The sequence below is a fragment of the Molothrus ater genome, chromosome 2 (assembly GCF_012460135.2).
Source record: "Molothrus ater isolate BHLD 08-10-18 breed brown headed cowbird chromosome 2, BPBGC_Mater_1.1, whole genome shotgun sequence".
In the NCBI taxonomy this organism is placed as follows: Eukaryota; Metazoa; Chordata; class Aves; order Passeriformes; family Icteridae; genus Molothrus; species Molothrus ater.
In genome coordinates this window covers 66,962,429-66,988,341 of record NC_050479.2, presented here as the reverse complement: position 1 = coordinate 66,988,341, position 25,913 = coordinate 66,962,429, and the positions used below count along the sequence as shown (strand labels likewise).

At 34.8% G+C, this 25,913-nt stretch overlaps 1 protein-coding gene across 5 annotated transcripts in view; it reads left to right on the top strand.

The window, feature by feature from the left end:
* The window catches only part of NBEA (neurobeachin), a 458,173-nt gene that overhangs the window by 149,931 nt on the left and 282,329 nt on the right, over positions 1-25,913 (top strand). For 3 of the 5 annotated variants that reach the window (XM_036391637.2, XM_036391619.2, XM_036391646.2), the window contains exons 25-31: positions 5,384-5,407; positions 7,851-8,031; positions 8,665-8,795; positions 10,045-10,152; positions 11,721-11,889; positions 13,280-13,375; positions 25,167-25,605. In XM_036391637.2, the coding sequence (XP_036247530.1) occupies positions 5,384-5,407; positions 7,851-8,031; positions 8,665-8,795; positions 10,045-10,152; positions 11,721-11,889; positions 13,280-13,375; positions 25,167-25,605 (1,148 nt within the window). The remainder of the gene's footprint in view (positions 1-5,383; positions 5,408-7,850; positions 8,032-8,664; positions 8,796-10,044; positions 10,153-11,720; positions 11,890-13,279; positions 13,376-25,166; positions 25,606-25,913) is intronic. The other 2 variants (XM_054514098.1, XM_036391661.2) reach the window with 1 other exon arrangement.

Here is a 25,913-nt window from a genome sequence, read left to right as displayed (position 1 = left end):
CTCCTCCATCCAGAAGCTGCTAATGGTAAGAGAAAAGAGGTTTGAAACTGGAAGATTGATATGACATCTCCACTGCATAAAAACACTTACAGCAGGCCTGCTACTGGCCACTCTCTGCCAGAGTAACTTTTAAAGAGGGAAAGGACCTGTAAGCTTTCTCCTTCACTGACTCAAAGACCCACAGAATTACAGAAGGGCTGAGGCTGGAAAGGGGATGCAGGAGGCCACCTGATCCAGCACCCATGCTCAAGCAGGGCCATCTACAGCCAGCTGTCCAGGACTGTGTTGGGACAGCTTTTCACCATCTCTGAGGATGGAGACTCCATCACCTCCCTGAGCAGTTTGTGTCAGTGCTCAGTCAGCCTCACCATGGAAAAGTGTTTCTTGATTTCCATGTGGAATCTACTGTGTTGTAATTAATTACATTAATGAATGACTTTCTATCCACAAGGTACACAGTTCAAATTTTGTGTAGTACCTCCTGAATCCCTCCCGAACCCAACCATTCTTTCAGTCTGTAGTTCTGTAATTGAAACTGGTCATGGTAATAGAAGTCCACTCAAGCTGCGTTGCACTTCTCTTCCAAAAGGAAGAGGCTACATAAGGCTGTTCACAGGCTTCATAAGCTGCCTCACTGGGTCAGCCCAAGGGCCTGTCTGCTTTAGGATTCTGCCACCAACAGTGGCTGTTTGCAGCTTACATCAAAATGCAGAAGTACAAGCAAGCATATTGATTGCTCTAATAACACTCTGTTCAGCATTTAGGATTTTAACAACTAGAGAGGGTGTTTGAGCTGTCATATTTAATAACCACTGAGGAATTCATCCTTCTAGACTTTATCTAATCTTTTTTGAAGCTACTTACGCTTTTAGCTTCCATAATATCCTATGGCATTGAGCCTGACAAAGCAATTATATAACCTTCGAAGCACTTCTTGTCTTTGTTTTTCTTAAGCCTGCTTAAATGCATAAAGTCACTATGTGCTTTACTGTTTATACTATGAAAAGAGTGGTTAATCATGTCTTTATTCAGCTCCATATCCTGTATGTCTTTGTAGGATTGAGTCATATCTCCTGGTGTGCCTGTTTGAATCCACACCATCTTCTTCTTGTTGGGTCTCTGATCCTCCATATCTCTGTTCTGCAGCGCTTTTCTGGATCACATTTTGTAGATCCTGTAGAATACATGTATTCAATTTATCAACAAGTGTGAGCTCATTTTTATTTAATTTCTTCTTTCTTCACTTTCATGAATGGTGAGGCTCTGACATTCCCACTGATGGTCTTTGGGGGCCCATATTGAAATTTTAAAGTAGTTGTTCTTACTTATTTCCTCTTAGAATATTTTATTTGTGGCATAGATCATGTATTTACATCCTCTTACAAAAAATTAACTTACTTTTTGTTTTGGAATAATGAAACATGAAAGCAAAAAGACTATAGAACAGACAGTAAAGGTCATTCCACCCTTTAACTTTGGGATGATTCAAACAGGAATGGAATTCATGAAGAGATTAGGGTAAAATCTCAGTGTTCACTTGAGGTACTTACATGTGGCCTAGATTTCTATGCAATGGAGATCTACTCAACAGAAGCAAATTATTAAGATATCTCTGATGTAGACATCTACCAGATCCTTGTAGGGTCTGGCTGGAATGATTGTTAACCTGGAGCTCAATCCATTCTCTTTTTATGAGATATCTTGTTTTCTAATGGAGAAAGACAGAAGCACATAGTTCCTTTTTCAACTGTCTCACAGTCCTGCCTGTGCACAGTTCCTTTATTTCAGTGAATCAGTTGGAGTTCTGGCAAATCTGGGCCACTCATTCTTAAGCATTCCTAAATTCTGCTGGACAACACTCTTCTCAACAATCTGCTATAGAATTAACTGCTCTTACATGTATCCCATTGCCTCTGTATTTATAAAGCAGTTTACCTATTTCTCATTAGTAGAACAGATGCTGAATATTAGATCCTTGAATTAATTAAGTGTATTTGAAGAAACGAGCCAAGGATAAATTTAGCAAAATGACATTCAGAATACTAAAGCAATTGCAGTTTTAGTTTTTGTTTGGTTTTTTTTTTCTTTTGTTCAACAGATTCTGTATTGTGTTCCCTCCATTGCTAAAAAAAGTTGTACTGTCACAGTTTCCTTAAAAAGATGAATGCTTGAAAAATTCCCCATTTCAAAAAGACTTCTTTTTCTTTTGCATGGTTCAGATTTGGAGTGAAATGGCAATTCTTCTGGGCTGGGTGGAAGATTATTGCATGATTCCTTGCCTGCTGTAGAATGCGCACTCTTAGCTATAGAATTTCTTCAGTATGGAGTGCCTGTAAAAGAAATCTGCCTTTTATCTTTGGGGTTTCTTTTTGTTTTATTTTTTGTATGGTTTTGGATTTTTATTTGTTTGATTGATTTTATTTTTTAATCTAGACTAGGATGATCTGAATAGAAAACTTTAAATATAGATTTAAAAAAAAGAGAATAAAAGAAAAAATGCATCTTTGGTGTAAACAAAGCACTCAAAAATCTGTGGGGGGTAACTCAGGAATGCAGAGAAGGTTATATATTTTTATGACATGCGGGGCAAAGTTTACTCTAATTTACAATAATCTATTCCCACAATTTTTAATATTTCACTCAATTTCAGTTCTATAGTACCACTATCCCAGGGTCTGTACATGGACTTACTTCAAATGCTGGTGTTTTTAAAGTGTTGCCAGTTGTATATATGAAACTATTTGAAACTTAAGAAAATATTCACAAGAAATATTTTTTTTTACAAAATAATCTGGAGTGTCTTCTACTTTTTAATTCTGACTTCTTGGATATTAAATTGGGACTATTAGATAACTCTTGTACAATTATGGGAAGGTTATAAAATACAAAATACTATTTCCTTTTATTTTCTCTTTTCTGTTGGGGATGTCTTTGAGGCTCTCTAAAAATAACTGCAACCATAAGGAAGACATTATTAAGATGTTGTGGAAGTGTGAAAAACAGGATGTGTAAGGGAAAAGGTTTGCAGAAGATGCTTTCTGTTAATAGAAGCTGGTTTACAGATAAAACATTTTTTTGTACAAGCTAGCAACTGGAAGGAATCACTGCCTGCTACAAGGATAGCGGCTGTGACAAGGACTTGGGGACATTGAGCAAGGCAAAAGAAATTTGAGGAGTTTAAATATTTGACAATTATAGACAATTATATGACAATTTAGAACAAATTTCCAGACCCCTTGCAATCAGTTTGTTTTTCTACTTATTCTAAGAAGTCTGTATTCAGCTTCTTACTTGCAGAATTCAAAATATCAGCTCTCAAATTGTGATCTGAGGGCTGCTGGTGTTATATGAACTGTCCACAAAACTCCATTAAACATTTAATGATGGCCTCCTTAGGTCTGTGGATTAAAAGCTGAGATGTACGACCTGAGTACAGTGTTACTGTTATCACGTTCAGGGCTTGTGTGGTTCCACGGGTGCTTTGTGGTCTACAACAATTCTGAGAATCAAAAGTGGTAAAACTGATGCAAAAATTGTCAGATAGTAATTAAGAGATAATAGCCACAAGTTAATTCTCCAGCTGCATCCAACAACAAAAAGATGAAGACGCATTTAAAAAACTGGTTGATCATTGTATTTTCTGCCCCAAGAGGGAAGAAAGCTGTTCAGTTCAGCTTGTTTTGCTTTTTGTTAGATTAGACTTTTCCACTGTCTAAATTATAGCAATGATAACTGACAGAATCTGAAGTTTCTTTCTATTTTTAAAACAGAACCAGTGAAAACTTAAGACTTAGTTCCTAGACTGTTGTAGTGTGTTTTTATACTTTGTAATACTTTGAAGTAGTTTTGTTTTGTATCCCCATATTTTTCCCAAATGGTTTACCCCAAACTGTGCCCCCATCCCTTTACCTGTGTTATCCCTCTCCCGGGATGAGATCATCCCCAAACCCCCACCCTGGCTCTCTGTCAGTCACTCAGCATCCCATCCCCTCCATCCAGAAGTTTTGGTCCAGGTCATCGAGTGATTAGCCAGAGGCTGGGAGTCAGCCCCCCAAGCCTTGCCCTCTACGCTGTCCTAAATGTCCATCAGCATCCATCCCTGAGGGTCACTCACTGGTTGGTAAAATGTTATCTACTTTTGGTTTCCACCTCCCTTTAAATGTGACCTTGGCACATCTCCCGGGGCTCTCGGCAGGAGGCCCCTGAGGTGCAGGAGCTCCTTCGGAACTCCTAATAAAACCTTGGATTAACCCCTGCTAAGAGTCGGCCCTTTCTCTTCTACCAATGTCTCTGGTGTCTCTTGTGCTGCACAGGCACCCAGCCCAGGTGCCCTCAGTACCCTCGGGGCACAGAGAGTGTCTCCCTGTCAGCCCAGGTGCCCTCAGCACCCTCGGGGCACACACAGAGAGTGTCTCCCTGCTGTCAGCCCAGGTGCCCTCAGCACCCTCGGGGCACACACACAGAGAGTGTCTCCCCCCAGCCCAGGTGCCCTCAGCACCCTCGGGGCATACACAGAGAGTGTCTCCCTGCTGTCAGCCCAGGTGCCCTCAGCACCCTCGGGGCACACACACAGAGAGTGTCTCCCCCCAGCCCAGGTGCCCTCAGTACCCTCGGGGCACACACAGACAGTGTCTCCCCGCTGTCGGCCGTGTCGGGGCTGCCCCCCGGTGTCTGCCGACTCGGGACTGGCCCAGGGTTCCTGAGAGGCTCGCAGAGGGACTGAGACACTAGACCACTATGATGATAGAGAGAGTGGTTCTGCCTAAAACTAAACCATAAAAATTTAAAACACACTTGATTGTGAATAATGAAATTTGAAGGGCAACTCAGTCTGAGTGTCTTAGACACTGGTTTAGGTTGAAGAAATCACACCCAAATGTAATATTATAATGACCTATCTTGTAGTGTATTCAAGGGAAGAGCATTATGCATGAAGAACTAGAGCATTGCTTGTTGTAATTCATGTTTGTTTTTTCAAAGCATTTCAAACATATTTGCCTCCTCATAAAAGGATTAACTACTTTACTACATTTCAGTTGAATGGCTTGTTGTATAATGCTCATATCTATATAATTAGTTAAAACATTACATTGCTTTGCCTTGCTTCATAAAATTGCTTTGGAAGAATAGGTGTTTACATGAACTCTATAATAATACAAGATTTAAAGTTTTCCTTGTGCATAGCTATCTTTGACAAGTCTTTACTTTCAAATGTTCATGCTGAGCTTAAATGTTTTGCTGTTTTAAATATAAATTAAACAAATGTATAATTGCAAGATACTAATTTGTTTCAATTTACCTTGCATTTTTTAGTTAACTTAAATAATTTTCTTTTTCTTTTATTGTTGTGATCTGTTGTCTGTTTTGTCTGTTGCATGTCCAGGGTTCTAAGGTTAGTACTGCTGCTGTAAGTTTCAGTTTTTTGCATTTTCAAAAATATCTTATTTTTAATCATTTGATATTATGACTTTCTTTTACTAATATTATTCTTACTATTATTTTCCTATAACATGCAGTGGAATGTGAATATTAGGTGGATTAATTAACTTTTCCTACCATATTTCCCTTAAAAACCTAATGCATTGTCAATATTGGTGCTTGCTGTTATCTCCTGGGCTGACTGTAGTCAGGCCTGTGAGCTAATTGAAGTTATAAATGCAGCTGTCAGTAGAGAAACTCTTTATGTCCTGAACGTGTTCATTGTATAGGAGACTTTGTACTGCTCTTAAATTACACTGAGTAGTTATGGAATAGTGATATGTTCACTTTTCAATGAGTTTTAGGGATACCTCTATCTAAAATATTGGTGATACTAGAAGGCAGCTTGATCAATAATGGAATATATTTTAGACAGTATACAATACCAATGTGCTGTATTTAACAGGTAGAAATGATGGTAAGTTTGGTGTAAAAAAAAACTGTCAGTCTTTTTTTTTCTTCCATGTAGCAGAATTTTAGGGAGATTTCTAAAAACAAAACCAAAACATTCTTTTTAATTCAAAGTTTGCTATAATCTTGCTAAAATGCACTGAAGTCTTATATTAAGTGAATTTACTACATAACTTGCAAAAATAAAAAAGCAATAGATATTCTGAGAGGTTTAAGACCATGATTGGCACAATACAGTTGAAACTTGATAAAAATCAACATCAGGCAGTCAACTGGCTGCAAGTGAGCCTGATGTTATTTCAAGCATGAGTTCAAAGTTCAAACTTCCATAACCACATATGAGTTTTTCTAGCAGACTGTTATGGCTTTAGATTTTTGCAAAGATATTTTCTTTGGGTGAGTGCTTTCAAAAAATCATCTTCCAGTCTGTTATAAAAATCCCAGCAACCTATTTTTCCAAAAGGTAGGAGGTACACAGCACAAACTAAACAGGGGAGCCCTGGCCAAAGATAGGAGATAGGGTGAAAATCTTTCTTCTGAGAGTTGTCATTTTACTATTTTTCTAATATTTTTGGGCAGTTCAGACAGATGACAGCCCTTCCCAAATCACTCATGTGACCAACATGCTACATCCTTAAGAGAAATTAAACGAAGGGCTATCTATCATTACGGTGACACATGCCACTTTGTATCTTTCATCTTTCAAAACAATTGTTTCCTTAATGCTGTTTGGCACACTTTTCACTCTTATAATTTTGGATGTAAAAATATTCTTCAAAGTAAAGCATGAATGCAGCTAATAACATTTTAGGAATATGGAAATAAACAATTTTTTTGTTTTTTGGATTTTTTATTTCCTTTAGAAGAAAATTACCTTAAGAGCACCAAATATATAATTTTTTAAATAAATGTTTCTAAGCAAATTAATAAAATTAGAGAAGCACAATAAACGTACTTTTTAAAGGGACTAAACTGTGTGCTCAGAAAGTCTTGCAACTGGAAAGCTTGTTGACAATCAGTAAGAATCAACCACCTTTAAACAAATTTTAAAATAGTATTTAGGCATATAATTCTGGATGCAAACAAGTATCACACATTCCTGTTTTCAATTTGCCTATCTCCAGGGGCAAAAGTGTTTAAACAGATATTTTTTGTTTTGGATTAATCTGACTGTTTCCTCACTTATCTGCACTGTTAAATACCTGAAGGCATTTGAAAACATGACTCTGGACATCTAAGTGTCTTTTTTGAAGAAAAAAAAATTTGGTTTTCAGAAATATTGAACTCATTCAGAATTTTTCTGCTGATTCCCACTAAGGAGAGTCCAACATTAGGAAAGAAACAGCAACTTTCTGGGACATGTGAGCTGCACACCATGTCACTTGTCCCTTTTTACTTTCCCTCTGTTGTTGTTGTGAGGTAGCAAATATAAATTGAAGAATTGGACTCTGTCAGGATTCTATATGCTGTAAATGTTGCAGGGAAAATCAATTCATGGAGGCAGAGTGCAAAACTGTATGTTTTTTCTCACTCCACTCCTCACATTTGTTTATATGAAAGAAAATAAAAAAGTAAAAGCTATACACAGAGTAATTCCTTTAATCTGTTACTGTTTGTGTAGCCTATGGAAGAAAGTAAGAATATGTTACACCCTTTTACACCATGCATTATTTTATTATCTGCCCTTACTTTGTCTTTATCTAATTGCTAATAACCTTCTCAATTATATTAGACTTTTTCTCATCTACTACAGCATGTAAATGTAAATAATTTTCTCACTCTTCATGCTGCCTTACTTTGAATTTCACTCACAGCTTATGTTAATAGTATCAGTAGGAAATTTTAAAATAACTTTTCAATCTACCTGCCATTAAGCATAACAATTTAGATTTCTATGTGTATGTGCTGTCTTTATATTTAGTTGTGTTCAAACTGTTTAATTCAATTATCTCCTTTTAAAGACTGAATTGGAAAATATTGAAGTGACACAAGGAATGTCTGCAGAGACAGCAGTAACGTTTCTCAGCCGTCTGATGGCAATGGTTGATGTACTGGTATTTGCCAGTTCTCTAAATTTTAGTGAGATTGAAGCTGAAAAAAACATGTCTTCTGGAGGTCTAATGCGACAGTGCCTAAGGCTTGGTAAGTCAACAGACAGGATGTATTAAATAGTTACTTACAGATCAATGAGTTGCGATGGATCAAATAGTGACATGTGCAGCAAAGGACCTTGTAGGAAGAGCTTGATGTGATAAAGTAAAAATCCCATTTGTTATTTATTGACCTGATATGTTTTTAAGGCCAATTCAATTTAGTCATAAGAAAGACGTGTTTGAAAATATTCTTCCTTATGTATTTCAAGTTCCATATATTCAGGGAGAGTAAAAATATTAAATTTAAGTCAGTAAACAGATTCTTTTTTCCTCAAAGCTGCTTTGCTGCCTCCATATTGCAGTTTTTCTTTTGAAAGTCTCCATGGATTTGTAGGGCTCTATGGGCTATGTAAAATAAAAAGAGTTGGGATACTTGTGCAGACTCTGTAGATCTCAATATATTTTGCAACAGCATGGCATTTGTCTTCATTGTTTACTGTTATACATACTACTTATTGTGATACTGATAATTTTACTGTTCCTGGTATCAAATTTGTGAGTTATTCTGAATTTTTTAATCAAATTTTAAATTACTGCCTGCTAGTAATGAGTGCTAATTGGTGTTCTAAATATAAAATTGAAAAAGTATTCTAATTTGTTGCATTTTCCTTTCTTCTTTTAGTTTGTTGTGTGGCTGTGAGGAACTGCTTAGAATGCCGGCAAAGGCAAAGAGAGAGAGTAAACAAGACGTCATTAATTGGTGGTAAAACGCAAGATGCTCTTCAGGGTGTAACAGCATCAGCAGCAACCAAGGTAACTGATCATTAAGTAACAAACAGCAATGATGACAAGCCTGAAACACTGGGGTTTTTTTAGGATCAGAAAATAATTGTAACTGCCTTCTCAAATATTTGGCAAAAGCTTAGGTTTTTCCTGTTAGCTGGTTTATGGTAAATGTGTGTGAGGAGGCTTATTTGAAAGATGCAAACCTTGATGCAGGAGTATGACTGTAGCAATTCTAACCAGCTTCTACACTTTTGCTTGGCCTACTTGAAAAGAGCAAGTTCCCTTACTCACCTCTGTCATATATACCTGCATAGATTTTTTCTATTCCATCAGGGTACTCTCCACTTTTGATGAAATCCTGCAATTGCATCTCTGTTGGTGAAATATCTGAGTTCCAATAACTTCAACAGACCTTTGAATGCATATTAGGCATCAGTATACTATCTGCTTTTAGAAGTGAATTTTATTGTATATTCAGTTACCACTTCGCTTTTTCATCCTTCATTTTTTTTTAACTTGTTGACAGCTTTAAGACTTTTGGGATACAGAAATTAAAATCTGAAATAATTTGGTAGAGCCCATGACTAAAATACAAGACATTGCATGATGTAAAGGATCCCTTCTTTCTTGCTATTATATTTTCATTACTAAATCAGGGTTTTTTTTCTTCTCTAAAACTTTTTCAAGTAGCCTTTACAAAGTTAGCTCCTTTCACAATTTCATTTCATAAAATTTCACAAAGACATTACCTTTATCAATGTTGTCACTTTCAATGCAAGGAAAATCCCTTTAAGGAGACTTTCAGGTATTCAGGACTCAATTTAATACATTTTAATTTTTAAAGGAAGCATGCTATTCTATCTTTTTTAAATATTAGCAGTTTTATTATCAATAACCTGTAATAAGTCTCAGTAAAATTAACATTTTTTTATTTCTGTTCAGCATTTTCAAACATAACAGGCATATTAGAAATAATTTTTTATTCTGTTACGACTCAACTGTAATCTGAAACAAACTTCTGTGTGAAAATTATTATCTTAACTCTGTCTAGAGATACAGTTGTTCCAAGCTACTGGAAATATGTAAGAATTTAAATTAAGACAATAAGACAATAATTCAAAGCATCACATTATTTCTAGAGCCCTTATCTGAGTATTATGTGGAATATCATCTAAGATTGATGTAATAGCTAAAAAATTATGTCAAATTAAGATTCTAACAGAAATGCTTTGATATTTTGAGGGGACCAAAAAATCTCACTACTTTTTATTTTTAGACTCCCCTTGAAAATGTCCCTGGAAATCTTTCTCCCATAAAAGACCCTGATAGGCTTCTTCAGGATGTTGATATTAATCGTCTACGAGCAGTTGTTTTCCGTGATGTGGTGAGTAATGTGTTCTGTAATTCTTTCTTCTGCAAAATCATCACTTATGTTTTGAAAAAGATTTTGATTGTACCCGAATTAAAAATATTCTTCATGTGTGGCACTTCCTATACTATCTGCAAACTCTGCTTTTGACATTGTAACTACTGGCCACCTTCTGCACTTAAAAATTATGTTGGTTAAGGTATTTGAGATTAGTAGTTAACTGTGTTTAACACTCAGCCTTAATCTTATACTAGCCAAATAAACACAGCCAAGATAAATCAGTTACAACATATGTTGATTAAAATTGTATTACTAAAGGTGTCAACTATTGGTCTAACCAGGGTAGAAAGAAGACTTAGTCTATATGTTACAGAAATGCAGCAAATCATTTTGTAAACACAATTCTCACTTCTGCTGAACACATTTATGTATGCAAACATATATAAAAATGCTTTTCAGATTTTTCTGCAATGGATTTTAGCACAAAGCTGCACCATAATATACTTGTTTTTGAATGTAGTGCAATAGGAATTATTACTGTATACCTGCAAGTACATCGTTATGTTTAAATTCTCCAACATGTCTTCAAAGAGGCAATATTTTGTCACCTATTCTTTTCTTAACTAATGGAGAAAAGAATACAAGAAAGCATGTCTCTGGAACTTCTATGAAAGAAATTAATATGAGAATTTCTGATTATTTTTAAGACTTGCAAAAACATGCAGCCAAGTTAAATAATACCCAGAAAACATGGAAAACAAGCACTGGAACTGTAATAGAAAGTACATTGAGAAAAGATGAAACCAGCAGAGGAGTAGACAGAAACTAAAGTTTTAATTTTATCATGTTAAGTTTTACATGATAATAATAAAAGACATTTAGTTGAATTAGAGCAATTTAATCTCAATCAGGATAATATCTAAGCCATAGATGGCAGTTTCCCTTGAACAGCCGATTATGTGGGATGAGAAGAAAAGAAGACAGTAAAGTTATAGGGGTCCGTGGTCCTGGCTTTCACTTAAATCAGTCCTGGAAACCTAGGATTCCTGCTGACATCTCCTGTGGAAGGGGAAATCAGAATGTACGAGCTATTTCTGGAAGACAAACAGGGGTACATTCTCCCTGCTTTTATGTGTTACCAGAAGCTGTTATGCCTGCTTACACATCCAGCGTCAGCTAGAGAATCATCAGTGAGTTTATATTTCCCTCTCAGCCATTGTACCCCTTACCTCCTTCTGTCAGGGGCTGTCACAATCTCGTCCTTGGGGCAGCAGTAGACAGTTGTCCTTGCTGCCAGGAAGCCTTTAAAGCACTCTCAGAGTAGAGTCAGGCCTCTGTTTTGAAAAGTCCATTGACTCCACAGATCCCAAGATTTGTGTAGTTGCCGAATTATCTCCAAAATTTGGTACTTATTATGTGCTCTGCATGTACCCACTCAGCCTTCTGCATTATCCATTTCCTGCTATGCTGGGAGAAGCAGCATTTCAGAAAGGTAGTAACTAGTAAGACTTGTGATGTTTTCGTAGAAAAAAATCCATGAAAACATTCAATATTCTAGATGTGTTTCTTTTTCCCTTGCACAGGATGACAGTAAGCAAGCTCAGTTCCTAGCTTTGGCTGTGGTTTACTTCATCTCTGTCCTGATGGTCTCCAAGTACCGCGACATCCTGGAACCACAGCGAGAAACTGCGAGGTCTGGGAGCCAGGCAGGTAGAAATATCAGACAAGAAATAAATTCACCAACTAGTACAGGTAAATTTGTTTTCTTCAAGTGTTATGTGATTTTGTTTTGTTGTTTTTTTTTTTTTTAGAACAGTAATTATTTTACTACAAAGTTTTTTAGTGAGTAGCTTAAGATCCTAATAGCAAATTACGTACTACTTTCTTTCAGTATAAAAATTTGGGCTTTTAAAATACATTGGCATATTTCAGGTATTCTCTGTACTTGCTTATAAGGTATTACTAATTTTCACTTGTATTTTTCTTTAATGTTTTTATTTTTCTTTAACTTGAAAATAATTAAAAAAAACCAGGATTCCTGCTAGAGTTAAAATTGTAAAGTACAAGGTAGTTCACCAAAAATCTTCCTGAATCTGTTATGTGTTAGGAAGAACAGATATGTTTATACCACAAAACAAATAAACAGAGAATACAGCTGCTTGCCCTCATGAGCTCCCTTTGTTTGAGTGAGGAGGTTTGTGAAAGGGTATTAGTGGAGGACTGAGTACTTTCTTAGAGTACCTGCATTTAAAAGCCTATGATAACAATAGAATAAAAAGAAAATATTGCTATTGCCTTCTGTGACTGAACTGTTTGTTATTTGTTTTAGTAGTGGTTTTACTGGCATGTGTTCTTCAGCCCGAAAGGAGGGAGTCTGTTAGGTCTCAGAACCTGTTAGAATTGAGGGATGCCAACCTTACCCCACTCTGTTTCCAATATTTTGCTTCAGTCCAATATTTTTTTTCAGGTCTGATTGGATTGATTTTAACTGTACCTTCTGTGTTAAAAGAGTTGTAAACAGAGCTGCATTTGTACACAAAAATTTTTGTTTATGTTTTTGTTCTTGTATTGATCTATAACTGCTTTCTTCATTTATGGAGTTGCTAATTTTTATTCTTCATAGAAATTTTCTTCCAATTTGTTATATTCACATTTAGTCATTATTTTGTGATTCATCATGCTGTTTTAATTTGCTAAGTTTATGTAATTTTCTGAAGTCAATGTGCTTGTAGGTTTTCCATTTGAAAAATACTACATAAACATAGTCAGTTAAAAGAAATCATAATTCTTTTTGCCTTCCTGATTTAATGTTATGGTTCTGAACTAAGAAACTGCTACTTTCATCCATTATTGTCTTGCCTGTTTGCTTGTATATATCTATCTATCTATCTATCTGTGTCTTTTTTCCCTATAAATGTTGCTCTTGAAGTGCCCAAATAATAGGTATGCTGTTTCCTATCTCTTGATATGGAAATTGGATTTTTTTTTTCTTTTAGAAATGCCTTTTTTTTTTTTTGCTTATTTTGGTAATACCATATTTGCATGTTTCAATGAGATAGGATATCTGTCATGGATCCACAGTGGACCAGGCCACACATGAATACTAGCTGGCTCACATTTGATTCCATGATTTTCTCCACAGTTGTGGTCATACCATCTATCCCTCACCCAAGTTTGAACCATGGATTCCTTGCCAAGTTAATTCCTGAGCAGAGCTTTGCCCACTCATTTTACAAAGGTAATATTAACATCATCTCCTAACCTGTTTGGGTGTTCTTATTTAATGTAATGCACTTCAAGAACTAAATGTGATGTTACTGTTGATAAATAAGTATACGCCTCAGGTTACATGGAGATCAGACCTGATGATACCTTTAAAACTTTAACTTCCTGCCTACATTTTTCTAAAAAATATCTCTCCCACTTTCACTACAATTTATTATCTTTAATTATTATAAAAGAAAATGAAACAATGAAAAAAAAGCCAAAAAAACAGTCAGGAGAAGGGAATGAATATAGGAAAATTTAAATGCTTTTGGTTTGTGGTTATTCTGCTACAATATTAGGCCCAAGAAAATAAAATCAGGCCTGTTTTGAAAAAATTGCATACCAAATGAAGTATAAAGTAGTTTTGTAGTATTCCCTTTCCCTGTATCTTTTCCTGTTCTTTTGCCTTCCTTTCTCGCTTTTTTTCTTGCCTTCCTGATGGTATGTAAACCTCTGATACTGTATGTGAATTATTTATGCCTGTTACTTAATGTGCTGTGCTGTGTTTCTCTTGAAGGAAACCAATTTTTCTACCAAAGCAACTATTATATGTTTTGGGCCTGATTTGTTTTGTTTTGCTTGTTTGTATGTTTTAATAGATACTCTTTAAGGTAGGAACATGGGTGTTTTTGTCATTTCTTGAAAAAGAGAGGGTTACCTGAATTTAACTTTAGCCAAGTTTACTTGTACATTTCCACAATTATTTGCATGCAATGTGTTGTAAACACAGAATGTAAAATAATTTTTAAAAAATTAATTTGATTAAAATGTCCTAATTTTGTAAGATCTCACCAAGTAAAAAGACTGATTTTTAAAAGGCTTGTTATTTAGAATGCACACAGTTTATAAAGAACAGAATAGTTAGCATCCTACTTCAGTAATAAGGTGACTTATGCTTGTCATATGCTGTTCTTGGAGTATTCTGTTAAAATACTTATAACATCAACTTAGACTATTACTATGTTAATCTGGCATTTCTTGAGTTTTGATGTGTGTATGTATGTATAAATTTGCTCTGTGTATGCAATATTATAAATTTCTTTAATTTTTAACTGTGTGTAAGCCAGGGTTTGTGATTTTGATTAATATTATCGTCTGCCATACAAAGAAGAAAATATTTTTTATTTCTTAATATTAATATTATTATCTATTGTATTTGTTTTACTTTGAGTTCAAGTAAAATAGTTTTGGTTTTGAAATAGTTGAATAGAGCTACATTAAAAGTGTGAGCAGGTTAGAAAGTAAAGTGGTTTGGCTTTCGAAATAAATAATTCAGTAAAGGAAATGTTATCTGTGGTTAATTTGTTGATATCATCAGATCCTTAAGGGTTTTAACTGTCTGACGTCTCAGTCTCATACTCTTTACAGCTTTACCCATTGGAGGAAAAACAATTCCACTTTTTATATTTTGAACGCAGTTCCTCAGTTTTGAGCATCAATAAAAATTAAATGAAAAAAAAATTGCAAATGCTGTCAGTAAAGGCCAGAAGTCAAAACATATTTGTCATTTCAAAAGAATCTTTCATTCCAGTGGGTAAGCCAATTGGGTTTTTTTCAGTGACCTGAGTTGCTTTCAGACTTTGGCAGCAAATTTCATTTTTTAATATGATTTTAAATTTTAAGCTATTTTTACTTAATACAAAGTGATTTAATGAAGCTTTTAAAATTAACAACACATAATTAAAGCCAAGTCCTACTTATTGAAAATTAATAGAAATTTGGTTGTTACCTGGAAGTGAAGACATATTTTATGCATTCCATATGACACTAGATGGACATAAAGAACTTTTTCTTTGTTTATCAAGCAAGTAGTATCATAATTGTTAGAACTGTACAAGAAAAGAGCTCTTTAATTCAGGAAGAGGAATTAACTCCTTAAAAGAAAACCATTTCTCCATTTTTAGAAGAATCTAATTATCTGACCAGGAAACTTACAGGGAAAGGGTAAGATAGAATTAGGTATATTACCAGTATTTAATATAATTATTTTGTTCTTAGTAAAATTCTTACTTTTTTAAATTTTTTCCATTGTGTGGGGCAATATCTTTAGTTAAAATCTACTTCAATCTGTGTGAGACCCTACTTGTCTCAAGTACATTACAGTATGTGATCAGCAAATGCTTCCTATGAGAAACTACAGCTGCTGTCAGGTTTGAGTTATAAGAATTTTAACATCATTTTATTTGATATGAAACTCTTCCATTATCATCATAAAAAATATTAAACTTTGCCTTCTTTACTGATATTACTGGATATAAATAAATGGTAGTATGGAAATAAAAGACCTTAAAGTATATTTTGCAGGGAAATATATTCTACCCTTACTTAAAATGTTTGTAGAAGGCAAAATAATGTTTCTTTTACTATTATTCAGATATTGCTCATAAGCTAGGTGTTATCTTAGGGTGTTTGAAGGAAAAAGGTCACACCCAGAAAGGAAAAACCATTACAGTAGTGTCCATGACTACCATTTAACAATAAAAATATTTATTTCTTTTTAACATTCTATATCTCTGTATTTATTTTTCCTTGTGACCTGATCCACAGGGAGAGGAAAATATATCTGTATCCGTAGATTTACTCTCATCATAAGTTTGTTGTAAGTGCTTATGTTTCTCCTCCTTGTTTCAAGTAACTTTAAAGGGTCTTCAGTACTTTTAAATTAGTCAGTGTGTAGTCAGACAAAGCAGGTCTTGCAAAATTAAGAGAAAGTTCTCTCTCTTCAATTTAGGTCACATATAACTTTACACTTTGAAGTAATTCATTACCAGAGTCTCAAGGGAAATGGCAGATTAGAACTTTTCTCTTGAATCTGAAGGTTGTCTGAAAAACACAGTCCTACAGAAGTAAATACTGCAGACTTTCTTGTTCCTGTTCAAAATACCAAAGAATTAATTAAATTTAAAATTAATTATTTTAATTAAATAGGGAGATTTAGTAAAGATGAGAATAACATTAAAAATGATTGTCCAAAACCTCTGTACTGGATTTTCAGGGTTTTGTCTTAAAATCATCAGTCATGCATAGTTCTACTTCTAGAAAATATTAGTAGTGAATCAATATTTCATCTAGTCATCTTCATCTCCCTTAAAAATAGCTGAAGAGAGGTTAGGGCACGTTTAGGGTACAGTTCATCTGACCTTCTTTGAGATCTACTGGTCACTAGAAATGCCAATCTTTCTTCATTCACTACAGCTGTCACAGCTGATGTGTCTTGGTCAGATCAATCCTGACTCCTGTGACATAGCATAAATGAACTCCAGACACAAACACTGGTTTATGACAAAAGCTGGAATCAAATTCTTTGACGTCAGGCACCGAATCCAATAATGACATTATGTGTCTTAGTAATATCCCCATCCACATCTATAGTTACATATATGTTCATACAGCTGTGTTAGTCAAGACCATTAATGTCCATTTACTGGTTAGCAAGAGCTACCCTTTTGAGCTTAGCACAAAATGCCAAAATTTTCGTTTCTGAAATGGGAGCAATTGGAATAACTTAGAAAATATTGGTTTGTTTTCTGTTGATTTCTCCACTTAGATAAGGATATTTTCCTAACGTTGGTATGAACCAATTTTGTTCTGTGTTATGTCTGGAAGATGTGGAACTAGAGACACAAAAATTAGGAGCAGCCTTTTCTCTTACCAGGCAGAGGGTAATCAGTACATATTTTGAGAGAGAAACACCTTTCCATCAGAATAAGAGAAGGAATAGAGGAGTGTGGTATATTCTGTTAACAACAGCTAATAAGCCTTACCATGTAAAGCTGAGTAACCTTTTCAAATTATAGCTACCAATTTCAAGGAGATTTAGCTATAGGGGTCAGGATCACTTGAAATGAGTTCTTCTACTTCTGGTTGCTATTGAAGTAGTCCTTCCTTGAAGGCTTATTGGACTATTTGTTTCAACAGTGTTTCCACATCTCCAACAGTAGAAAATATGAATTTTTTTTTTTTCCCTTTTTACACTTCAGCCAGCCTCCTGTAAATTACTGAGAACACAGTTAAAATTAACGAAGTAATGAGTAGATATTTTCAGTTCAAAATTGATGTTTCCATTTTCATTATTCATGAGTGTTTCAGAAATGAAAGTATGGCAACAGTGCAACTTAGCTTATGTATATATTGTGTGAAGCAAATCAGTATATAGGTTATCAGAAACTTCTATCAAAAATTGATTGACTTTTCCCCTTGCATGCTATCACTGCCTGTATTTTTCCCAAAGCACTGTAAATTAATAGATTTCTTAAAGATATGTGGTGCAGATGGACTGGAAGCTATTGATTAATTTTTCTTGACAGAATGAACTATATTAAAATGTTGCAGAAACAGTTTTCTCTTTGAAGACAAGTAAAGTATCCAGTTTTTCAGGTCCCCTAGGTATATAGTACTCTGGGAATTACACTGTTTGTATCTCTAATGTAGTAGCGTAGAGATTTCCAGACTATTTTCAAACTATTTTGCATGAGGATAACAGCCTAAGTATACAAAGTGGACTAAAGGACAAATTTCCACTGCCTGTGAAAATATTCTTTGCCTCAGGAAGTCTTGACAAAACTCATGTCTCCATCCCACTCAAAATATAGTTGTATATATATTTTCAAGAAAGGAGAATACTATAAGGAGCATGGGTGATAATCATGATTCTCATAAAATTCCGATTATATTGAATTTCTGCCTTCTGCTTAAAATAATCATACTGCTCTTCTGATGAAACATATGCTCCTTATTCCAACTGCATCTGAAAAGACATGCATTCGAAGATCATGAGATATAGTAATGAATACATATTAATCTATTATTTATTGCCCTTTACCAGCTACTTAAGGAGATGTTTGCACGTGTTTTATTATTAATTGATCAGTAATTATGTATGCATGAAGCAGTTGTAATAGGAATTATTTTATTTTCATTTGTAAACCAAAATGTTTTAATATGTTTCCTTGTCTAGATGGAACATTCTCTGTGCTCCACTGTTAATTTTTGTTGCTGGATGCTGTAACCTACAGAGAGATTTTTTTAAAATTTCATTTGTAAGAAATGTCTAATTACAAAACCACCATCTTTCTCAGCATACATCAGAAATACAGATATTATCATAAGTACCTCTAAAATAATTTATTTTTTAATTTTTTGGGTTTGAGTTTGCAAAATAAAAAATAAATTACTAAAAATATAAACTGAAAAAACTAGGGAAATTCACCTAGGGAAAAAAGCATATTACCATATTGTTCCTAATTTCCATTTGGGTTTTCTTATTTTTATTGTACCTTCTTCATATCTTTTAGTTAATATCTTGGTAATGCTTTGGCTTAAGACATTTTGTTTGGCAGCCAGGTAATCAATCAGACTGATGTCTTATCCATCAAACACTGAGTGAAAGACCCTTGAGTAGTTAAGAAGAATTAAGACATTGATTAAAGACTGCCTAAACAGATCAAGAGGTTTTGTCTGTCATAAATGGCTCTTTCAGCGTCCTTTCTGTGGTCAAGGTAGCTATAGCCTGCTTTAATGACTGCAGGGAAAGAAACAAATGAGACGTATGAGGAATTTGAGCACATAGAAGAAATTTCCAGAGAACAAAAAAGAGAAGATGGGCACTTATGCACATCCAGCTGTGAACAGAGGCTGATGATAACTGTTCTCTTCAATCACTTCCTAATCTTGATTTCCCCACCCTAAGTTTCTCTGGCTCTGTTCCTCTCCCATTTCAGTGCCTCTCTCCTTTTCCTGGTTGACAGCTACATCCCTTCTCCTCACAAATCCACTCTGGCTAAAAGGAAAATTCCCATCCCTCTGTCTTAAATTTCCTGTACTAAAATCTATGCCCTTCCAATTGCCAATCCACCCCAGAGTATTTCCTATCTGACTTTCCTCAGTCCCCTCATTTTCAGCTGGCTTCCTTCTGCCCTCAGGCGCACATATCTGAGCCCTGAGGTATCCTACTTGTGGCTTTTCCTCTTGCCAGCCAGAGGCTGCCATGGCATGCGCTCTGCTTCCACCTCTTCGTGTGCACATGTTGCAGCATGCTGTTAGACAGCTGAATCTGCGCTGCTGCATTGCTGTCCTTGTGGAAGGAAAGGGACAGTGTTTGGTCTGGCAGGAATTTCAGAAACTTGGATAAATACGTTGGCTAAATACAGATGCAGGCTAAATTCAGGCTGAGTTATCAGATGTTTTTGTAGATAAAAGACTGATAGTGAAAGAACGGAAAATTGTATCCCTAAGCCAGGCTCTTCCCTCACATTTTAATAATAAAATTTAAAGGCAACTTGTTTAAAAATATTTTAGAACAGCAAATGGGTTCTACTCTGAGTGTGGTTCATGTTACTTTGCCTCAGAAAAAACAGAACTCCATGAAGTCTTTTAGTGGGACATGACCAAATTTGCCTATTAATGCATAGCTACATGAAGATTAATACCAGCCAAGTTGCCAAAATTCTAGACTGTATAGATTCTACATGGTTGGGCCATGATCAAGGTCACTATAAAGGGAATTTTTACTGTGATAAAAACTTAAAACTTTCACAGGGAAATAGAAATGCCAAGAGAAAAGAAGGTCCTGAGTAGCAGATAGAGAGCAGCTTGGAAATGCTTCTTTTAGTGGAATTCTTACTGTTGTGCCTTAACCTCCAGGGACATTTCTATTGCAAGCTCATTCTTGCTTACTTCTCTCAATGTACCTTATTACTCTTTGATTCTGTTCCCATATTTAGTTTCTCATCTCAGTTTAATCATGCTGCTTCTTACACATGAAAATAAGTTGAATGATGTTGCAAGGAAGAATTTTTCCACTCTATCTTTATGGCCTTGAGTTTAGGAATTGATTAGTTGACTCTTCCACCTACGGAGGAAGCTGTGCTATCACTGCCTTCTTGGAATGAAAGCATTTTCAGCTTGTAGGGTGCTGTTTCTGGAAGTTTGTAGAAAACTTCCAAGGGTTTATAAAAGGCAACTATTAAGGTTATCACCAGCGCTTTAAAATAGCTATGCAGAAAACAACTCATAAATTTTTTCAGTGCAAATGCAGAAAAAGGTGGTAGCAAGTCCTATATCAAGATTGACCAAACCCTTCCACTGCCAAATGTTTCTCTATTGTTTGCAGCAGAAATTTGACAATTGTTTGGGATAGTATTGCTTCCTAATATTTTTTCAGCCATATTGTAAGCAACTAAAAAAATCATTTTCATTCATCTTACTTTTGAAAAATGTCAGCACATTTTTATCTAGTAGGAAGGTTTAACACTATGAAAGAGACAAGAAAATCACAGGAAAATACACTTCATTTTTTCCATCTTTTAAAAGTAAATATTAAAAGTATGATTTGTATCATCATTTTTTTATAATGACAAAACTGTGTGTATTTACCTTACATATGAAACAGCTCATTATTAGGTTAATAAATAAGGGGAGTGTGAGTTGTATTTTTTAGCCATATGGAGGCAGCGCAAGAGCTATTTAGGTAACTCAGTAGGTTAAAACAATTACAATACACTTCATAAATCACAAGCAAACAAGATATTTTAGGGAAGGAGCGTGACGGATGAGGTCACCAGATCTACAATATGTCATTTAGTTAACTTAGGCCCATATTTTTCCCATAATGTAGTAGATGAACTCATTAGTTAGAATGAAAAACAGTAAGAAGGAGGCATCTGGCTTCCAACTGCCTGTTTCTGACAGGGTTAAGATCACTAGATCTAGTAATGATTCTGCTTTGTCTACTGACATGGCCTTGTGCTGCAGAAAACTGATGAGGTTTGCTGAAAATTTAGTGTCTTACTGTCACAGTGTTAGAACATGGAGAGATGGAATCAGTTGTGGCTTTGCTTCTGTTCATGTTTACCATTTTGCTAAGTTGCTTTAAGTATTTAGGATTTTTATAAAATAATAGGTGTTTCTGGTTTAAGATTTTTCTAAATCACTTTATGAATCAGTACTTATTTCTGCATTCAGAAGGCAACAGAAGTGCTAAGACATGGTGTAAAAAATATGGAACAGAACTTAAGCATATCCTGTTTTATAACTAAAACTGGTTGGGTTTTGTGACCTATGCTAAGAAGTTTACCATTCACCTAAAGTAGTACTAGTAATAATAATAATAATGTTGATCAAGAAGGTCTTATAAGACATCTTTTCACACATATTTGTGTGGATTTCACACATCCTAATTTGCTAGGATTCTTACCTGAAAAGTAGTTAAGAAGTCTTATCAGTTCTTAATTTATTTTTTGTTAAGGCACAAAATGTAAATTGAACCTTTTAAACCCTTATTTATTTAGCTTGTTTGATGTTTTAAAAATAAGAGTTAATGCACTCCACTTAGTAGTTTCTAGATATTGTTATTCATAATGATAAATCAGACTGAGCTGAATTGGCTTAGTGTAGCATATTTGTATTAGGTATTGAAGATACACACAGCAAAAAAAGTAAAGATAAAAATCTGATTTTTATGTAATTCAGGTATCCATACAATTGCCTGAATTTAGAATAACTTCCTTTGATATTTTTGCCCTAAATCCTTTCAATTAGTGTTATGTACTTTATAGTGTGTCATACTGAAATTTTATGTCCACAAATATAATTTTGCTTCCATTTTTAGCATCAAATGACGCAGGCCTCCCATCATTTTATTTTCATTTGGGAACAAAGGTTTGCAAGTCACCTGCTGACTTGCAAGCATTAATTAAGTACAGTCCTATTTATAGCATCTCAAGATTAGTCCTGTTTTTTTTTTTTAACTTGCTATGCTGATTGGAAAGCTTCTCCATAACCATAATTATATATTGATGACTGTCACTTGCCAAATTAAAATTTATTCTTGGTGAGTTTGCACTGGTTTTCTCCTGCCAACCCTGCAATCCTTTTTTTTCTTTTTTTTTTTTTTTTAATTTTCATCTACAGCTTGTGATAACTGTTGTATAACTTCTCAGTATTAGTTTGGCCAGACTATGTCAGCCAAATTCTGTTCTGCAACAGCAGATTGCTAAGTACCTCCATAGTGGCACTTCCACATTTCTCAAATATGAAGGCGTACCTGTATTCCATAATGAATCCTTCCAGAGCCTCCTCTAATGCTGTTAATGCTTAGCTGTTGCAAAATATTCAAAAAAGTTTGGAGCTACATTTGCCTTTTCTGTGAGATTATTGTATTGACAGCTAAATAATTACCCACTAATAGATGTATACAAATCCTTCTTTTCAGTCATTTACCAAAGATGAATTCCAGTTATAATGGGAAGCTCTGTGATGTTCACTAGATACAAAGCTTTTCACTATTAAATGTAATTTGCAGTTCTGCCATAATGCCTTCTTACAATCGTGCTTCTGTGACCATCAGTTGTACCTTGCAATTTTGTCATCAGCAAATTTAGCCACAATGTTTTTACCTGAAACCTTTATTCAAAATATTTAAACAAAATAGCTCCCATGGTAGTTTTTATCAGTGCTATGGGCTTTTCTTTTCTTTTGAAAGTAATGGATGGCTCCTTCTTAGCCAGTTTCTTTTCCCACATTCTAATTATTTCCAGGGTCTCATGACTAAATTACAATGTGTTGTGACAGCCCCAGCTTTACTGAATTTACTATATTGATCCTTACTTTCTCTGAACAATAAGTATTAAAAAAGCTCATTTTTGAAAGGCATTTTTTAAATTTGTCTCACTGCATTCCATTACTATTCTTTACTCCAAAATAAATCCTGAAATCCTGCTTTTTGTTAAAGGTTTGCAGTTGTCCTGATAATTTTTTTCCTATCTCTTAAAAAGAGAAACCTTGTATGGTTTTCTTCAGTCATGTGCTTGGCAAAAGTGCCTACTACTGGACAAGTAATATCATGGATATTTCTGTCAAAATTGGCTGAGTCAGTTACAACAGATTTTAATGTGTTAAAAATTAGTCTTCTGGTTTACTCAAGGTAGTTGACTCTCCACAACTGTATTTCTACCAGGTTTTCTGTTTGGCATTTAATGGAAATTGAGGTTGGGTGTAACCTAACTTCACCACGTAGTGGACCGTAGTCTCTTTTCAGTGCCCTCCTTTCATTTGCATAATAATGGAGCCTTATGCCATTTTATTCACCATACATTTCATGGGCAACAACCTGCTTTACTGGCTGTCCAGTACTAATCTTCCCTTCAGTTGAGAAGTGTTATCTTTGTATGGATGGAGTTTAAAGAGACAAGCAGAAAATTCATTAGCATCATTCTGTGGATCAGATGTCTCTCTGTGCCAAATATAGGCAGTACTAAGTAGATACGGATCTTTTTGCTTCCTGACCTGGCAGATGCTAAATGCATTTGATGCAGCTCATAAATCCAGTTTCTACTTCCTGCTTCACAAAGAAGAGCTCATATCTATTTGATAAGATGCATTTAAGGCACTTAAGAGAAAAAGAAGGAAGTGGCTTCAGTGTTTATGGCTGTTAAAAGAAGAAAACAATGCTCCTTTATAATGGGTGATTCTGCTTCATCTTTTTAAAAGCCTCTTCTGTTCTTTCTTATTACTTGTACGTATGAAGATGTTTACATGACCATTAGTTCAAACACAAAAATAGTCTCTTACAGATTTTTTTTATGTATACATGTATGTACTCATACTTATGCTCGTATGCTAAATAGGTGTTTTTTACCCGACTGTAACAAAAAATCGATAGTGAGATATGAGATTGTTATTAAAGTTACATTTTTGATGCACATTTTTTGGTAAAAGAGCTTCATTTAAATACGCCATAAAATATTACCCATAATATCTAAACCACTGTATCAGAGCCATTAAGAAAGTGTTCTTATTTCATACATATGACAGCTAAATTTTGTAATCAGGACAAGTAATTTAATGAAAATGTAGTTTTAAAATAAACTAGGAAAACATTTTGTCAATAAAAATAGCCCAATTTTGTCCTTCTCTAACCAAAATTAGGATACGAGTTACTCACAACTCTAGCTGACTTTTGTCTAAGCATAGCAAATTATTCTTATTTAATAAAGATTTTGTGTCTGTTTCACTGAAGTAATTAATAGAGGTATAGTCTTCTCGGTTACAAGATGCTGTAGAATCCTTTTCAATCTGGAAGTGTTCCAAAGTCAACAGATTTCACTTGCCTTTCTCTATGAAGCTGTATTTATTTTGTTCATTAATTGTTCCTGAATGACATAATTTTACCTTTTGTGGGAAAAGAAGAGGAATCTAAAAAATCATTAATAACTTTTGTTGTTTTCCTTCATGTATAAATTAATCTGTATTCAGTGCAATGATATCTGTGTAACAATGTGTGTAATACATATTTTAAACAAAACACAAAGCAAAAAGTGAAGTAGCAGTTTTCTTTTGAATGCAGACTTAATATTTGATGACAGCAATATAAAAGTAAATTTTACAGTAATCCAAAAGCATAATGATTGCAATTTTCCTTTCTAGTAAGCTCAAGGATCATACAGTTCTGCAGTTGATAGCTTATAATTTTTAGTGTTGTTTTTACTGGCAGTATTTTGCTGTTTGATTACTGTGTGAGTAGTGGCCTGTAGTTTCTAAATGTCACTGAGTTTGTATAATGTGATTTTGGGCTCCCTCTTCCAAGTCTGTCTATATGCCAAACAACTGCTGGAGGTAAAATGTTTTGTATGTATAATGAGTTTTAAAGGTTTAAAATACCATTATTTGTGGCCTAACATGTTTCTGTCATATAAAACCTTATGATAATATTTTATGGGAAAATATCAAACTAAATTTTGTTCATAATCTCTATTTCGCTGCAGAGACACCAACTGTGTTTCCAGAAAATATCAAAGACAAAGAAACACCAACACCGGTTGAAGATATTCAGCTGGAAAGTTCTATTCCTCATACAGATTCTGGGATTGGAGATGAACAGATGCCCAATATTTTGAATGGGACAGACTTGGAGACCAGCACAGGTCCTGATGCTATGAGTGAGCTGTTGTCTACTTTATCTTCAGAAGTGAAGAAATCTCAGGAGAGCTTAACAGAAAGCCCCAGTGAGATTCTGAAACCTGCATCATCAATATCCAGTATCAGCCAAAGTAAAGGAATCAATGTCAAAGAAATACTGAAAAGTCTTGTGGCAGCCCCTGTTGAAATTGCAGAATGTGGCCCAGATCCGATCCCTTACCCAGACCCTGCACTGAAGAGAGAAGCTCAGGCTATACTTCCCATGCAGTTTCACTCATTTGACAGGTATATGGTTGGGCTCATTGTTTTATATTGATGTAATTCAGAAGTTTGAAGGGCTTTTATTTCTTCAAGAAGGTTATTCTACTATTGGTTGGTATTATAGTATATTAAAAACAACAGGACTATGTCTCCCTTTCTGCATTACCAACAGACCACACAGTATAGACAAAAGTAATTCACCTTGTTCTTCTCTGTTAGCAGTGAATAAAACTCTATTAAGTACTCGGAAAACAAGCCTCTTGCAAAGAAATATATGTGCAATAAAATCTTTTTTTCTTTAAGACACTATTTTAGTGAGGAGGAGGAGGAGG